Source organism: Ursus maritimus, unplaced genomic scaffold, assembly GCF_017311325.1.
Source record: "Ursus maritimus isolate PB19 unplaced genomic scaffold, ASM1731132v1 scaffold_1, whole genome shotgun sequence".
Lineage (NCBI taxonomy): Eukaryota > Metazoa > Chordata > Mammalia > Carnivora > Ursidae > Ursus > Ursus maritimus.
Window position 1 is genome coordinate 54,998,754 of NW_024423343.1, and position 19,712 is coordinate 55,018,465.

Sequence of the window (19,712 nt, forward strand, 5' to 3'; positions counted from 1 at the left end):
AGTAAATACTGTATATTTTGCTAAACTTAAATATGCAGTGGTAACTGCATTAATCACTATTCCAAAAAGCTATATTTCACTAAAAAAAGATTAAGCAAAGTGAAAATGTTCTGCAATCACAGCCACGTTTCCAGTCCTGTGAATTTTTCATTTTTACTAAAATGTAACTGATTGCATCTTGACCAATGTAGCAACACTCAACTCACCACAGACCTCAACTGATGGCATAATTTTAGTTAGCCAAAGATTAATTTTACAACATTTACTACAATTACTCTTCACTCTTGATTTGAAAGAAATTTTATGTATTAACCTGTAGTTCACAAAGAAGTCTGATGTCACAAACACAATATTTTCATTCAAACATTAAAAATGCAAAACAGAGCACTACTGTGACTGTCTTTGAGAATATAAAAAAGTTAAATCCAAACCAGGCTTCGATTCAAACAGTATTTCTCCTTTCTTTTGCAGGATGGAAGAAAATTCCTGAGACGTTCCAAAATAATAATTTCAACTTTCACTTTCCGTCTCTCATCAGCCCCCAAATAAAATAGCATGATACACCAACCTAAAACACATTTTATTTTCAATTCTGAAGTTGAAGTCTTCATATTTTTATTCTTATGTAAATCCAAAGAAAAAATGTAGTTCTAATTATAATAAATAAGTTTAGGATAACTCCGCTAACTCCTATTCTTCAGTGGGATATTTTATTCCAAACTAATTCACACGATGAACAATATAAAAGAATTTGCACCCAAAACTTTGCACATACTATCTGAATCTAGAACTGTGCTGTCCAATATGGTAGTCACCAGTCACCTGTGGTTATTTAACTTAAATTTAAATAAATTAAAATTTAGGGGCGCCTGGGTGGCACAGCGGTTAAAGCGTCTGCCTTCGGCTCAGGGAGTGATCCCGGCGTTCCAGGATCGAGCCCCACGTCAGGCTCCTCCTCTATGAGCCTGCTTCTTCCTCTCCCACTCCCCCTGCTTGTGTTCCCTCTCTCGCTGGCTGTCTCTATCTCTGTCAAATAAATAAATAAAATCTTTAAAAAAAAAATAAAAAATAAAAAATAAATAAAATAAAATTCAATACAATTTTTAATTCCGTTTCCCAGTCACACTAGCCATATTTCAAGTGCTCTATAGCCACATGTGGCTAACGGCTACCGTGTTTATTGGACAATACAAATAACAGTACATTTACATCATCACAGGTAGTTCTACTAGACAACATGGATCTATAGCAATGGTAATCAGTGCATAAAAGACATCTAACAAGAGAGGCTGACATCATCTGAAAGTCATCAGGTTAGATATTATAAAAGTAATCTGTACAGTATTAGAGTGTCCGCAAACTCTGCAAGTGATCAACTTTTGATGACAGTGACACACTAAGCACCACAATATTTTCAATTTTAAAAAGAACTAATATAGGGCTTACTCTGCTGAGCAACTCCAACTGATAAAATGGTCAGACAAATTTATTAACATGTGAAAACTAACAACTTAAGAATGAATAAATTAAAACTAGAGTCAATACATTCATTCTTTGAATGGTAAGAAATTTTTTAAACACACATACATACACATAAAACATAGTACCCACTACCTGAAATTTAGTAAGCTTAATGTAGTTTCAACATATTGAATAAACTAATGAAATTCATAACATCAAAAAAACTCAGTGAAGTGATATTGATACACTTTTTAATTTCCTTTAAAAAAAACAAAAGAGTAATACCAGATCATGGATAACTAGTTAAACATGAAGAACTGAAGTTACACACTTATCTCTGCAATCTTTCAAAAATTCTACTAAAATAAGGGCGCCTAGATGGCTCAGTCAGTTGAGCATCCGACCCTTAATTTCGGCCTAAGTCATGGTCTTGGGGTCATGAGATCGAGCCCCACATTGGGCTCTGCATTCCTCAGGGAGTCTCTTTAAGATTCTCTCTTACGCTGCCTCTGCCCCCCCACTCACACACACATTTCTCTTTCTCTCTCTCTCAAATACATAAATCTTATTAAAAAAAAACAAAAACAAAAACCTCCACTAAAGTAACAGTGAAGAAACAGAAAACTGATAAACCCAGAATGACACAAAGACGGGGAGAGGTGACCAAAGCAGACCAGAGATGTCTGCCCATTTCTGTCAGATGGAGAGCAGACTTAGCAGGGCAGAGGAAGCTGAAATCTAAGAGTATGCAGAGGGAAAAAAATCAATGCACCCAAATCACAGAAACTAGGAGATTCCACAACTGGAGGTACCAAGTACTACAGAAGGCGGAGGTGAGGTAAAGGACTAAAAATAGGAGGAGTGGCTGAAAGTCTGTATAAGCATCACACAACTAGCCCACCCCCAATCTGGCAGGAGACTGAGGTTCATTTTCTGAAGAAATGGAACCAGAGAGACTCCTGACTCAAGTCTCAAACATAGCAGAGGGCACTGGGGGGAGGAGGAGTCACACTGAAAAGAGAAAGGTTAAGGGAGAGTGCACACATTGACTGAAGAGACCCACAGCACCCCTCTCCCTCTCAGCTCCCAAACAATGACAACCAAATTAAGTCCCTCTAAGATAAGAGAGATAACTATAGAAAAGCCATACAAATGCTGATAGTCTGGATAGGGGTGGGGGAGGGTGAGACAGTAGCCAACAAAAATAGCAGCTCATCGTGCAATCAGCCTACAGCAAAGCCTACATGTCAAAAAGTCCTGCATCTCCCCATCAGTTTTTTAGTGCCTCACTCTTAAATATAAATGGTTATAGCACAGACCAACAGATATTTGAGGAAAGCCTAGAACATAAAATTTAGGCCAAAATAAGCCACAAAAAAGGAAGTGACAGGAAAGAAAAATTGCAGAAAAGAGACAACTTCAAAGAAAAATTATAATGGTTAATATTTATTGAGCACTGACTACCATGTGCCAGGTACTTGCATAAGAGCTTTGCCCAAGAGGTAGGTACAATAAATATGCCTATTTTAAAATGGGAACACACAAATATACAAAGAGTTTAAGGGATCTGATCACGGCATGTAAGAAGGAAGAAAGGAAAGGAAGGAGGAAAGAAGGGAGAGAAGAAAGGAGAGAAAGGAAGAAAGGAAAGAAAAGAAAGGGGAAAAAGAAAAATGAAAAGTGAAGCATACAAAGGACTGAGCAAATAGATGACATTCATGTCTCAATAGTAACTCTGAAAGCTTTATGGTAATACAAGGCCTTCAAAATACTAAGAAAAAAATCTTGCCAACTAAGATTCTACATGTGGCCAAGGTATTGGTCAAGTGTAAAGAAAGAATAAAAATAGGGGCGCCTGGGTGGCACAGCGGTTAAGCATTTGCCTTCGGCTCAGGGCGTGATCCCAGCGGTCCGGGATCGAGCCCCACATCAGGCTCCTCCGCTGTGAGCCTGCTTCTTCCTCTCCCACTCCCCCTGCTTGTGTTCCCTCTCTCCCTGGCTGTCTCTATCTCTGTCGAATAAATAAATAAAATCTTTAAAAAGAAAGAAAGAAAGAAAGAAAGAAAGAAAGAAAGAAAGAAAGAAAGAAAGAAAGAAAGAAAGAAAGAAAGAATAAAAATAGTATCATCTAAACAAGGTCTTTAAATTTTTATTTCCCTTCTCAGGAAGCTAAGGAAAAATGTGCTGCACAAAATAAAAATAATAAATATATATATATTATATATAATAATATAGTATATATTATTATATATAATATATAAAAATATATATTATATATAATATAATATAAAAATAATAAACCAAGAAAAAAAAAAGAATATGGGATCCAGAGAATAAGGGATCCAACATAAAAGAAAAGCAAAAAGAATTCGCTGGATGATGAATAGCAGTCATAAGAAAACAGCTCTGATGCCAGCAGAGAAAAGAACTATTCCAATTAGAGTAGAAGGAACATAAGTTTCAAAGGTAGTATTTCTGAGAAAAAAGAAAAAAAAGAATCTGATGTATTTGAGCATTGTGAGGGAAAGCATTATAGTTCAGTTAGAGTTTAGGAGAGAACACCACCCAAATGAATTAAATAAAGCAATTACTAACCTGAGGGGGGAAATCATACAGAAAGAATATGTTCATAGAACACTGAGCTACTCAACTGAGATCAATATTTACATTCTAATTATAATATAAATACTAAGTATTAGTATTAACTTAACAAAAAAGTGAGAACACAATTGGGAAGATGGGGAAGGAGAAAAAAGTGAGTTGTAAGCGGGGAATTTCATAGTGTAATTCAATAGATACTTTAAAATTTTTAAATGAAATAGTAACACAAGTATCTTAAAAATACAGAGGTAAATACCTGGAAAAATAATATAGCTAAAAGAATTGAAAGTTGGTTGTCTGTGGGTATCCAGATTTGAGGATGGGGTAAGGGTGGGACAGCAGACTCTGTGTGTGTGTGTGTGTGTGTGTGTGTGTGTGTGTGTGTGAGACAAGCCTTTCATACACATTACAAGTGGGAGTGTAAATTAATCCAACCACCTTGAAACTGTTTGGTAATTACTACTAAGCATATGCCTACCCTATCAGCCAACAATTCCATTCCCAGAAATACACCCCCCCCCCAAAAAAAGGGCATATAGTCATTAACTTACATGTACAGCAATGCTCATAGCAGTCTGATCCATAATCATCAAATACTGGGAACAATTCAAATGTCTATTAATAAGGTAGCAAATTTGATTCTAAAATTCCTAACTCCGAGCTAAAAAGGATATACAATGTCACCAACCATTATTATGAGGAAGGAAAAAAGTAAATACAAAAGGATTATATATTTTTCTGTTCTCTGAATTCTTTAGAAAGAGCATTCACTGAGAACTTTTTTTTTTTTTTTAAGATTTTATTTATTTATTCGACAGAGATAGAGACAGCCAGCGAGAGAGGGAACACAAGCAGGGGGAGTGGGAGAGGAAGAAGCAGGCTCATAGCGGAGGAGCCTGATGTGGGGCTCGATCCCACAACGCCGGGATCACGCCCTGAGCCGAAGGCAGACGCTCAACCACTGTGCCACCCAGGCGCCCCTCACTGAGAACTTTTAAATCAGAGAAATTCTAGAAACAATCCCAGAAGATGACACCTACAAAATTCCATGAAGATTCTAAATTCTATTTCTTCGGTAATTACTTCTGAATCATATCTTCTGGGAACCATGGCTCAGATTTTTTTGTAAAGAATGATTTTGAAAAATACAATATATTTTATTTGCACATAAGTGAAAGCAAAAGCAAAAGTATAAAGAACAAGAACTATGTTACCAGCCAATTCGATCCTTACAAAAATACCTTAAATCCTAAATTCAAAAGTTGTTATTGTGAATAATAATGCCACTGCTTTGATTAGATTATAAAACTAGCAGTTTAAATGTTGGGAAAACCCTTTCAAATGTTGTAGATAACAGAATATCAGGAATACAGACAGGGATCCTATACATCTTTCAGTAACATGAGGGCAAGCTTCTGATGCTTCTTGCTTCTCCTTTCAGATACCTGTCTTCTAAAACTAGCATTTACTACTGTAATTCCCAGTTATGTGCCAGATAATGATTATCAGCTCAATGAATGAATGAACAAACATGAAAATCTGAAAATACATCAAATCACAAAACGAAGACTAAAGAAGTCTAAAACTCAGTAAATCTTCTAGTTCTAATCCTATGTGAATTTCTTTAATGAAGCAACAGAAACTTCTGATAATAAAAACATTTTTTAAAAGACTGCTTAGTCAAAATTCAAAACCCAAAATTTATACTCAACCAGTGGCTGGAGTATAAATCAATGCAATCTTTTTCAAGGTTAGTTTGGCAACAGCTACAAAAATCCTAAATGTACATATCCTTTGACCCCACAATTGTACTGCTTGAAGTATATGAACATATCTGCATAAAATTTTATAAGATATATGTAATGATATTCATGCCTAAGCCCTACTTGTAGTATACTTGTAATATTATAATAACAGTAGCCTAATGTTCATCAATAAGAGACTGATTCTATAAACTGCAGTGAATCCATCAATGAAATATTTGCAGTCTTCAAAAGAGAATGGGGTCACTCAGTCCTCAACTGAACTTCTCATACTAAACTCCAAAAGACATTTCTCATCTGGAATCTTCTGTAAGGGCTACTGAATGACATGAGACAACACAGGCCAAATGCAGAACTGCTCTTTGTGTTATTTTTCTTCTAAAGCCCTGGAGCAAAAGATTAAAAACATTAAAACACAACTCAATAAGGCCTGAAAAAGGCTAATTTATTTGGTCCAATGCATAGCTTCTTGTGAACTAACTCGATAGGCAAACACAACTCTGATTATCTAGAAGAATGAATGGAAAGCATTTATGCATTCATCCACATACTTGATACAGATTTACTAAGCAGGTACTATGTATCACGACTGTTCTAGACACTGAGCATAGAGCAGTGAACATAAAATCTAGGCCTTCATGGAGTTTACATTCCAGTGGAGACAGACGATAAGCAAATAAGCTAGAAATTATGTATGGTGATCCCTGCTACTTAGAAATACAAAGCAGTCTGAAGGTCCTGCTCTTATATGTAGAGTGGTCAGATAAGGGCCCACCAGTAAGGTAACATTTTGAGCATAAACCTGAAGAAAGTTAGGGAGTAAGCCATGTATAATCTAAGAGAAGAGCAGTCCAGGTTCAAAGGAGCTGATGCAGTCTTATGCTTCAACTGGTGTGTCTGAGGAACAAGACCAGTCTGACAGTACAGATTAAGGAAGTGAGTGGTTAAGAGATGACATCAAAGATGACCAGGAAATCATGCAGGACTTACAGATAATTTTAAGGATTCTGACCTTTACTTTGAGTGAGATGAACAATCATACGAAGGTGTTGAGCTGAAGACTGCTAGAATCTGACTAACATTTTAAAGGATTACAAGCAGCTATACAGAGATTAAACTGTAGAGAGTAGAAGAACAGAAGCAGAAGCACTAGTTAAAAGGATTCTGCAACAATCCAGGCAAGAAATGATGGTGGCCTGAATCAAGACAAGAGTGCTGAAGGGAAAAAGAAGTCAGATTCTGGCTGTATTTTTAAGCTAGGGCCAAAAGGTTTTGCTGACAACTGGATGTGAATATTGGAAAAAGAGGACTTCAAAGAAGGCTCAAAGTTTCTGACATAAACAACTAGAATGGTGGAACCGCCATTTACCAAAATAGGAAAAACTGTGGGATGAGCAGGTTTGGGTGGGAAGAGGGAGACTTGGGAGTCTTTAAGATGGACTTTAATATCACTTGGCAGACAACTCAGCTCTCTTTTCAAAGACCTGGTCCCTAAGGCACAGTTATATGCTTTGAAACCATATAAGCAATTCTACTCAAATGTTGAGAAGCCCAACCTTTATTAAAGGCCATCCCCATTTCTTTTGTGGAAAAGGTGACAAAAGTACCTACAAATCAGTATAATTTTTGTCAATATTTTCCTGCAAGTATGGTAATACTGAGGTGTTAAGAAAAGGGTAGAACTGTAATTATTATGCAGAATAAAAACACAACCAAGAAGAGTTGTTATCTTTGATCTCTACTGTCCCCTGCATCTATGGCCCACCAAGTTTAAAAACTGAAAAGTCAATTTCCAAAACATAAAAAGAACTGACATAAGTTAACACCCAAAAAAACTCCAAATAATCTGGTTAAAAAGTGAGCAGAAGGGGATGTCGGGGTGGCTCACTCGGTTAAGTGTCTGACTCAATTTTGGTTCAGGTCATGATCTCAGGGTCGTCAGACTGAGCCCCACCTTGGGCTCTGCACCCCGCAGGGAGTCTGCTTGGGATTCTCTCCATCTCCCTCTCCCCTGCTTGTGTAGACACCTGCGCAGGCACGCGTGCACACTCTTTCTCTCTCTCTAAAATAAATAAATAAATAAATCTTTAAAAAAAAAAAAAAGTGAGCAAAGGACCTGAACAGATATTTTTCCAAAGATGACATAAAAATGGTCAACAGACACATGAAAAGAGGCTCAACATCACTAATCATCAGGGAAATGTAAATCAAAACCACAATGAGATTTATCACCTTAACACTTGTCAGAATGACTCGTATCAGAAAGACAAGAAATAAAAAGTCTTGGTGAGGATGTGGAGAAAAGGGAACCCTCACGTACTGTTGGTAAGAATGAAAACTGGTGCAACCACTATGCACAACAGCATGGAGGTTCCTCAAAAAATTAAAAACAGAAATACCATATGATCCGGTATATTCCATTCCTGGACATTTATCTGAAGAAAACAAAAACACTAATTCAAAAAGATATCTGTACCCCTATGTTCACCTATTTCAAAAGAAAGCTGACTTCGCTTATTACCCTTTAGCACCTCCTTAAGAGAAAAAGGTAATTAATTTCCTTTATTATCAAAACAGTAAAACTGTGCGTAAGATTTTTAAAAATCCCTAAATAGATATTAAAAGGATAAATAAGAGAACATAACCAAAAGTACTTTTTAAAAGAATAAGGTAAAGAGTAAATAATATGATTCCTATGATCGCAGTATATACCTTATATAAAATCTTTTAAACAAGGCAAAAACAAGTGAATAAAAACGTTTTGGTATTAACATAAACTTATACTTTATGAATAATTTTTCAAAGTCACACATACTGATGAAACTGATATATGAACTGATAAAAGGCCTCCAGACTGTAAGCTCTCTTAGCACACACTGACCACGTCTATCTTGTTTACTACTTTATCCTCAGCATACTATAGGCTCTCATGTAACATTTGCTCAATGACTAAGCCATAGATATTCACAATAATAAATGAAAACATACCTAAATTTGTAGAAAACTAGTAAGCTACGACAAAGATTCATATTTTGTTATTTTATGGAACCAAAGCCCACTGCATGAAAAAGTTAGATGTAACTGCTGTTAAATTCAGAGTTATTTTTAAAAATCAATAAAATGACAAATACATCGATAAGGAGATAATGTTTTAGAAAAATGGTAACAGGAATTTAACTTAAAAAATTATCAGAAACCACAATTCAATGAGCATAAATAGCTTTAAATAGAGCAAATTTGCTATCAAAACATGAAATGCTATTGAGAGCACATATGAGACAGATCACATCAGAGAACAGATCCTTAACACAACTCTCACCTGATAACTATTTTTGGAATATCTGACTCAACTTTAGATACATCAACACCTGACAGCTGTAGAAAAAAAATCAAGTTCAGAAAGAAAGCCACAAAAAAAGATAAGCAGAATAGGACAAGATACAAGCTCTCCCTGTTAGAATTAAATATAAATAAAAGTAAGTTGTAAGGTCAATATTAAGTATAAGGAGCTATAAAACAGTCAAAGGCACAGAGAATAATTCCTATAACCCAAGAAGCTAAAGCAACACCAGTCAAATACTTGGCACTCAGTAATGAACAGTTTGGGAGTAAAAAAAGGAAACTACTTTTTTCAGCTCCTATAATGAGTGTTTTATTATTTACAGATAAATATTCCCAACTGAGAAAAATAACAACAAAAAAAGCTCCAACAAATTTTAAATTCTTAGGATAAGCTAAATGGCTTAGGATAAGCAGATGGCAAGGATATAAAATGTATTCATTTTGATAAACTAATAGTAACTGAATACTGGATCATTTACCAATAAACAGCACCAACTATCTTCTTTCCTCTTCTTCATGCCAAAAACAAAATGAACATTTACTTGTCTTACAAGTTAAATACATAAGAATGCTCTTTGCATTTAAGCAATAAAATCAACATTGCTTGCCAATAAAAATATAAAAATACAAAATTTTAAAGAATTCTTGAATGTTTAAAAGATTAAGTACCTTACACAGCTTAATACTGTGGAATTTAAGTGACTACAAACATAGCTTCTAAATGTATGGAGATCCCATTAACAAAGTTATCCAAATTCTAGGTAGGGAACAAGCTATTTTCAGTCTAACCATGTAAAGCTATCCTTAGAGAGCAGACCTTGGGTTTTCCTCTTCAGGACAAAGCTTCGATTCATTTCATAATTAAATTTGAAATATTTCACATAAGAATTCACTAAGGACTGTTCTAAAGCAAGCAATACTATTCTCAGGGCACAAAATGAAAATGGTTCTGAATTTTAATTCATATCTTATTTTACCAGGACACAAAAGAAAATCTGTGACGACAACCAAAGAATTATTTTCCACCTTACTGAAGAAGCATGTTTTAAAATTAAAAACCATGAACAAATCTACCTACAAAATGATTCATTTTTTATATCAAACAGCTGCAGACCCTGTAATTGAAATAATGTATCTAAGGTTACAAATGAAAAGTGTTAGGTATCATTCTTGAAGTGACAGATTAAGTTCTAAGTTCCTAATCCAGTTAAAGTAATAGCCATATTTGTAGTTTAACATAAATTAAGACCTTAATTATATTTGTGACTATTTTAAACAAAATAACAAATTCCTTTGTACCTGAGAATGTAATTTATAGCAAAGCCAGGTTCATTTTCCAAACCAATCTATTTCACACTGCAGTACTCTGGTATAATGGTGTAATGTAATTCTTGTTGTGGAATGTTGAAAGAGTAGATACACTAAGAGCACAGAAGAGGTTTGAAGATAAATGAAGATGCTATTCATTCAAGGGTAATTTCATCTTAGAACTATATGAAAGATGTTTCGTTCACACAGGCTAGTGTATGGCCTCAAATTTAAGTGTATTTTCAGCTCAAATATAATGCTGCTAGATCGATTATGCTGATACTGTATATCTAATAATGAAGAATTCTAGCCCTTTGCTGTTTAAAAAATAGACTGTCATTTTTTCATCTTACTGCTATGTCTTCATTGTTCTGTTTAACAGCAACAAATTTTAAAATCCTGCTCGCTATTTACTTTTTAAACAGAAAAGTCTATGGTTGATATTCTAACTTGCAATCTCTCTTGACTGCAGGAAAGTACATTTTTTCTAAGTTAAATAGGTACTTATGTTAGCAAACCATCATCTTACAAAACTATTTTATTTCACTATTTACTAAAAATGACAACTTTTTTTTTTATAATGATTTTTTATTATATTATGTTAGTCACCATACAGTACATCCCCGGTTTTCGATGTAAGGCTCAATGATTCATTAGTTGTGTATAACACCCAGTGCACCATGCAATATGTGCCCTCCTTACTACCCATCACCGGCCTATCCCATTCCCCCACACCCCTCCCCTCTGTAGCCCTCAGTTTGTTTCTCATAGTCCATAGTCTCTCATGTTTCATTCCCCCTTCTGATTACCCCCCCATTTCTTTATCCCTTTCTTCCCCTACTGATCATTCTAGTTCTTATGTTCCATAGATGAGAGAAATCATATGATAGTTGTCTTTCTCTGCTTGACTTATTTCACTTAGCATTATCTCCTCCAGTGCCGTCCATGTTGTAGCAAATGTTGAGAACTCGTTCTTTCTGATTGCTGAGTAATATTCCATTGTATATATGGACAACTTCTTAATCCAGTCATCTGTTGCAGGGCATCTCGGCTCCTTCCACGATTTAGCTATTGTGGACATTGCTGCTATGAACATTGGTGTGCATATGGCCCTTCTCTTCACTACGTCTGTATCTTTGGGGTAAACACCCAGTAGTGCAATGGCTGGATCATAGGGTAGCTCAATTTTTAACTTTTTAAGGGACCTCCACACTGTTTTCCAGAGTGGCTGTACCAACTTGCATTCCCACCAACAATGTAGGAGGGATCCCCTTTCTCCACATCCTCTCCAACAATTGTTGTTTCTTGCCTTGTCCATTTTTGCCATAAAAATGACAACATTAATAGCCACCTTATTCTATTCTGAATATGCTTCATTTCACAAATCCTTTAAGACTAATTTAAATGCTCTGTATATACCATACATATCATTTATGTTGAGGAATTCATATTAATACTGAAAATGTTTTTAATCTGTTTGTAATTTAAATTCAGTTTTAATTATCTCAATATAAATTATCTTTTCTGAAGATCATATTTTATATATTTAAATCCTTCCAAGTTTTATAAGCACAAATCACCAAAATACTTTTTTTTTTAAGATTTTATTTATTTATTCGACAGAGATAGAGACAGCCAGTGAGAGAGGGAACACAAGCAGGGGGAGTGGGAGAGGAAGAAGCAGGCTCATAGCAGAGGAGCCTGATGTGGGGCTCGATCCCATAACGCAGGGATCACGCCCTGAGCCGAAGGCAAATGCTTAACCGCTGTGCCACCCAGGCGCCCCCATCACCAAAATACTTTAATACTGCTGGTATATAAAAGGTGATACAAGACATTCAATCTGAAGAATGAAACTGAAGTTTAAACTCAGTGATATCAAGAAAAAAATCCTACAGCCTCCATTTTTCTCATTTTACTAAAATATTGAAAAGGATTTTACAAGTCCCCTTATGTAATAAATGTGCCCTAAATTCTCTCTACCTCTAAGCTTTTCTTTCCTTCTTTTAATCCTGAAAGTAAATACAAAAGCTTCATTTTATAGAGGATGATCAAAATGGAGGGATGAACAAACTTCAAAAAACTTTTACGCTCTATGAAACTTTAAGTTACATCATTTTAAAAATGTTTTTCATAAAACAGTATTCTCTTAATTCTCTATTAGAACATATACACTGGTGGCATCCTACCTGTATTTTTATCAGGTTTGAACAGACACTTAGAAAAACTGCATACAACCATGAACAACTTGTTTAAAGAAAAAAATGTATCTAACCACACTGAAAATTCAAATCACTTCCTCTACAATTGTCAAGGTAAGCTGTCCGCAGCAGCCATCTGAATGACCTGACATCTTACAGCGGATGTATTTTCATAATCACTGTTATTTCTCCAATGGCACAATTGACTCGCAGTCCAAAGGAGAGAGATACTCCTCTCTCCTGCTCTTCCCAATCACTACAGGAGGATATTATCATTTAACTCCTAATTAATATGTCTACCTAAAAGGCATCATTTGCTAAAAGGAAAAAGCAAGGGTCAGCTAACAATTTATCAGCAGATCTGACATGTAAGTATTCATGGCCCAGAATTAATAGGCCCATAAAAATGCTGACTTTTTTAAATGATACAACATATTCCACAGAAAAAAAATAGTTTTTTTGTTGTCTGCCCTTTCATTTTTAGAGACAGAGTATTCATTCACAAAAAAGTAGGGGGAAATGAGAATATTAAGTAAAATAGTGATATTTCCCTTAATCTGAGCTTAAATGTTACTCTTACTGGAAGTGAATATAAAAACTGAGTAAGTAAAAAGTAGCATTCTCTTTTATGCAGCATTCTATTAATGATCATCAGTTTGAGACTATCTCCTAAAATAAATTCAAGCTTTTACAAAAGATTAAGCCATACAAAAAGGGAAAATAGGTTTCTTTTTAATTGGCTTCCTATAAAAAACAACATCCTTTCTAAAACTTACAAAGTAACAATTTTATTATATACATTCATAAAATATGTATACAGGCACTAATTCAACATTCAACATCATCTTGTATTTCTATTGCTTTCATTTTTTTCAAAAGAATTTCTCATTTATTATTTAACTTGAGCTTCACAATAACTGATAATATAGGTAAGACTGCCTTTATCACATTTCAGAGATCCAAAAGCTGAGACACGTTTATCTTTCACATCTTAAAGTAATCTATAAATTGTAAGATATAATTTGCTAGGAAATGTCAGAAATGATTTTGAATTAAATGTCCACTTGTTTTTAAACAAAAATTCAAAGATCTGTGTCTCTGGACTGAACTGATACGCAACAAAGTGTTACAAGCATGAATTCTTGACTCTAGACTCCCTGGGTTTGCATTCCATCTCGGCCAAGTTACCACCCGTGTAAGTCTGAGCCACTTGCTTAACCTCTCCACTTTAACTTGCTAATTTGTAAAATGGGAATACTACTACCCACCTCCTAGAGTTGCTGTGTGTGAAAATTATCTATGACATGTAAGGTACATTTAACAAGACCTGGCACATGGAGTAAGTGCTGTGTACATTTTAGCTTCAGTTACTATTGTTGTTCTTACTAACATTACCTGCAGAATGCGGATTATAACACCACCTACCCCTTAAGTTGTCTTAAGGATTAAATGAGTTAATAAGAATTAGGGGCTCAGCACAGTGATGAGCACATGGTAGGTACTCAACCATTATTGTTGTTACTGTCTGTTCACCTCCACATTCTGTGGGCTCTATGACCTTGGGCAAAGCTCTCTTTAGTTCCAGTTTCCACATCTCTAAAATGAGGTTCATAATAGTCCCTTCCACCATGGTTATGATAAGGATTGTATGAGATACTTCACATAAACGTTCTCAATAGAATGCCTTAAACAATAAAAGTAGTCAATAAAAACTCACTTTTAAAACAAATCTTATTCAGCATTTTTTTAAAAAATACTTTGAACTAAAATATTCAACATTAACTTTTAGGTATGGCATGAATGAATTCAAAAATTAACAATGTTCACACAAATCTAAATATGTCCCCCCCAAAAAAAATTTTTTTAAGATTTTATTTATTTGAGAGAGAGAGCACGCAAGCTAGGGGAGGAGCAGAGGTGGAGGGAGAGAGACAAGCCGACTCCCACACTGAGTGCAGAGCCCGACACAAGGCTCCATCCCAGGACCCCAAGATCATGACGTGAGCCGAAATCAAGAGTCGGACACTTAACTGACTGAGCCACCCAGGCACCCCTCCAAAAAAATTCTTAAACCTAACATTTATTTTAATTACTTCAGTGTGTTTAGGCATTATAAAGCCTGCAAGCTTCCATTCCTCCTGCTACACTGATTATCCACACTTCTGTCAATGAATAGGAGAGAAGAAAATAATAATCAACACTCATTGCATATTTACATTGTGCCAAGTACTTTTCTAAGTACTTTATATATATTAACACATCCAATCCTCATGACATCTAATAAAATAGCTTCTATTATATCTCCGTTTTACGGATGAGGAACAAAGAGTAATGCCTAAGGTACACGGTATTTGGAAGAGACCAACTCCCATTTCACTTGTGGAAGGTGCGAGAAAAGACAGCATATACCAAATCAGTAAAGTCATAAACTTCTTCAAGAAAATAAGACATTTTACTCAGAAAAACTGAAGGGGAGTTCATATATATTTGCTCATATTGTATTTCTAGACATGCGCTTTTCAGTACAAGAGCCATGTGGCTAGCACAAATCGAGATGCGCTCTAAGTGTAAAATACACATCAGATTTTGAACCTAATATAGAAAAAGTAAAACATCCCATTAATAAATTTTGTACTGATCACATGTTAAAATAATAACTTTTGGATAAACTGGGTTAAATAAAACATGATTAAAATTCATTTCATCTGTTTCTCTTTACGTTTTTTAATGGGACTACTACAAAATTTGTAACTACATATGAGGCCAACATTATATACATTATATACCTATTGGACAGTGGTTCAGGTTTAGGAGGTAAGAGACTAGTAACAGAGAATTATTTTTTTTTAATTTAAAAAATAACAGATTTATTGACATATAATTTATATACCATACAATTCATATTATTAATGTGTTCAGTTCAATTTTTAGTATATTCATAAAATTGTTCAACTATCACCACTGTCTAATTTTAGAACATATTCATCACCTCAAAAAGAAACCCTGTACCCATTAACTGTTATTCCCAATACTTCTCACTTCCTATTTCTACCTCTCCCCAGCTCCTGGCAAGCACTAATATACTTTCTCTCTCGGTGGATTTGCCTGTTCAGTAACAGAGAATTATTATCAAAGTTCTTTTCCCAATTACACACCCGCACAGATTGATTACATATGTACGCACATCCTGCTACACACGTGCACACACACCCTACTCATGAGAACCACAGGAACATGCTACACTAATACTTCATTACATTCAACATACAAGATTGTTATATGACTAAACAAACATTTCAGGTAATACCAATACTTTGTGGATGAGGGGGGAAAAGCAAATCTACGAGGAAATAACAGCCATGGGAAAAAAATTTATTTTCTTTTAAACTGAAATCATAAGGGTTCCTTTAATCAAAAAAGATCTAACCACTTAGTTCCAGGAATATAATAAATGCCAAGTCTATGTGGTAGGTAAAATTTAAATTTCCTGATGGCTTAACTGGCAGACTATTAAAATATCTGATGCTTGATATCTGGTATCTTCTAGAAAATATATCCAGTTTATGGATACCTGTCACATTGTTTTGATCAATTTTACACATTTAACTGATTCTTCTAAACGGATACTGGTCCACTATATAGAAGAAAATTACTCCATAAAGTTTACATCAGATATCTGGAAAAGTCACATTTATAGTCATGGCTACTATCAGCTGTCAAGTCAAAGAATATTGAAGAAAACTAAGAATTTTTAATATATGCTGGTTAATTTATCATCTAAGTGACATATGTAGGATAACAAAAAAATTGAAATGGTTAAGCAAATTCTGCATTTTAAAAGATTCTTTTTTTTCTGGTTTTATTGTTAATTACAACTATGATTTGAGAAGCTATGGTGAGACAGTAAATTAATAGGAACCATAAAAACAGAGTTGCTAAATAAATTACTAAGATTTCTTTTTTCTTCCCTTCCCCAGACTACTTAAAACATTATTTTTTTTTAATGGTAACATACCGGTATCTTGGTTTGTACTGAAAACTAATTCATTCCAGGGCTTCTCAACATTGACACTATTTACCTTTGGGGCTGGGTAATTCTTTGTTGTGGAGGGACTGCCCTGTGCACTGTAAGCCGTTTAGCAGCATCCCTGGCATTTACCCAGTAGATGCCAACAGCACCCTCCCCAACAGTTATGACAACGAGAAATGTCTAAACACTGTCAAATGTCTTCTGTCGGGTAGAAATCTCCTTCAGTTAAGAACCACTGCGCTATTCCTTCTCAAAATACCTTTCTACTTGGTGAAAATTAGGGTCTTTTCACAGGGGACCCCCAAATAGCTTCAGCAAGATCAGTAAACCCCCTGAACCCATATGCAGAATTGCTTAGGTATGTGTCTATTTGTGTGTGGGTGCTGGAATGTTTTCTGGAGAAATGTTGTCCAGTTTTCACGAGGTCCTAAGTTATCCCAAAAATGGCAATTAAAAAAGGGTTAAGAATTACTGCTTCAACAAAAATATTCACGGTGTTATGAAGCTATTTTTTCAAAAGATAAACACTGAAAATACTATTTTATACACAGTAAATTAATTTGCTTGTGCTTTCAGTTATCAGGCAAAATTGCTTTTACCACACTTATAAACCTTTCACTCAACATTTACCGAGTACATCTTGTATGCTATCTGCTCTGTTATTAGTATCTGAAAGCTAAATTTAAATTCACCCTCACCTAAAAAAAGAAAAAAAATGATTAATAGCAGTATAAAGTCCACATTTATTGCATATAATCAACTGAGAACTTCTGCTTCTCAAAAGTTAACATAAGGGAAAAAATACACTAGTTATAATAGTAGTATCTAAAGATAAAATAAGGGGGGCGCCTGAGTGGCTCAGTTGGTTAAACGTCTGCCTTCAGCTCAGGTCATGATCTCAGGGTCCTGGGATCAAGTCACACAACAGGCTATCTGCTCAGTGGGGAGTCTGCTTCTCCCTCTCCCTCTCTCTTTGTGCTCTCCCTCTCTCTCTCTCTCTCAAATAAATAAAATCTTTAAAAATAAAGATAAAACAAAGGTAAATAAATAAAATATATGTAATTACATTTTTGGTAAAAAGATTTAAAATATATCTAAAAGAAAGAAACTTAAAGATACCCATAGATACTCATATGAATAAATTATTGTCCAAATACATTTCTTTCCATCTTTTCCTTCTTTCCCTACCTTAATGAAAGCAAAGATATACTTAATGACATGCTATCAGACACAGAAACTAAATGCAGAGAATATCAAGTTGAATAAAAAAATGTGAGATGACCAAGTGCTTACCATCATGCCTAGAACACAGCAAAAGCTCACAGGCTTCTCTCCTGCCTTTCTTTCTGTCCTCCAGAAGCTCATAGTCCCATCTCCAAAAATGCCATATGTCTTAGGTTTCTAAGTTATCTTTTAGTGCTGCACAATAAAATCCTCTTTGTGATTCAAACTATGTAAGCTAACTAAATAAATAACAGCTAAATATGCAAAACATTTGAATAATTTTAATTCTATAATCTCCGGTAAATATTTCTCTCCCTTTCTCTTAAGTAAATTGTGGTGTATTCGTACAGTGGGAAAACATACATCAATAAAAATGAGTAAATCAGAGGTATATCTATCAATATGGGCAAACATAAAAAACAAAGTCAGTACCAAAAAAAACAAACAACATACACAATTTGTTAAATTTACATGAATTAAAAAACCAATCTTTAATACTAGTTATTTTTGTTCCCTTTTTATGTATGCATAAGTTATCTATAGTCCCATCATATGATAAGCAAATTCAGGATAATGAAAAAGAAAGGAGAGGGAAACAGAATTGGTGAAGGTTATATAGAGCCCTTTAGCAGTATCTGTAAGGGTTTGGGTTTTTTTTAAGTTTTTATTTTAATTCCAGTTAGTTAATATACAGTGTTATATTTGTTTTTAAAGCAAAAAATCCGTAAGTATTCTATTCTTCCTGTTAGTTAATATACAGTGTTGTATTCGTTTTTTAAAGCAAAAAATCCGTAAGTATTCTATTCTTCCTGTGGTGCAGTTTGAAGTTTACAGGACCACTAACCTTTTTTGGATTACACAACTATGATATTCAATGTGAGGAGCTATTGCATTCAATAAGTGGTTTGGGAATAAGAGACACTAATGTAATCAATAAATATACAAGGAATAGCTAGAGAAGAGTATGTCTGCTTCAAGATTAACAAATGGATTAGGCTAGAATGAGCACAGTGAAAGAATGATGCTTAAAAATATGTGGTAAATAAATCTTTACAAATAAGTTAGAAAATAATTGTGTCCAAAAATGAACGTATCACCACAAATAATCAATACCATCATATCTAGCCAAAAGCTAAACTACTAAGAGAATATATCTAGCATATAAGTGATTTTTATCAAAAGAATGAAGACTTTTATTTTATATACTGACAATAATTTACTGAAAATATTACATAATAAAATTATACCTCACAGAAGAGATATCATATTGATAATGGTAAATCACACAGAAAAATTATACATACAACATTACAGACTGCCCAGAGAGGGAATAAACAGTTGCAACTCAAAGTGAAAATTATTACATTATTTACATATTTACCTGCACAGCAAGAGAAGCTGCATTGTCAGAAAGCAAAATTTGCTCCCCTGTGGAAATACAATGAAATCTGAGTCAAAAGTAAGATTGCTAAACAAGCAAAATATACTTATAAATATTTTTATTTTAAAACATTATTCCTATTTTTAAAAATAAAAGGTACAGCCTTTCACCAAAGTAACTATGAAGTTCTAGATCATACTTATTGTATAATCATAGTTTTGATTACCACAATATGTACATAACATAGACTATTTCCTCTAAAACTATTTGATCTTTTTTCGCATTTTATCAACAATACTTAATTAAAATCACTCACTTAAAAACAAATTCATTTTTCAACTTTTCAAGAAATACTATTCCTCTTCTTTCCGTTAAAATTAAGTAAAATAGTATGGGCTCAA

General features: G+C 34.4%; 1 protein-coding gene across 1 annotated transcript in view; it reads right to left on the reverse strand.

Moving 5' to 3' along the window:
* MTX2 (metaxin 2) overlaps positions 1-19,712 on the reverse strand; it is a 64,170-nt gene that overhangs the window by 19,096 nt on the left and 25,362 nt on the right. The window contains exon 3 of the mRNA XM_040643558.1: positions 19,312-19,358. Within this exon, the coding sequence (XP_040499492.1) occupies positions 19,312-19,358 (47 nt within the window). The remainder of the gene's footprint in view (positions 1-19,311; positions 19,359-19,712) is intronic.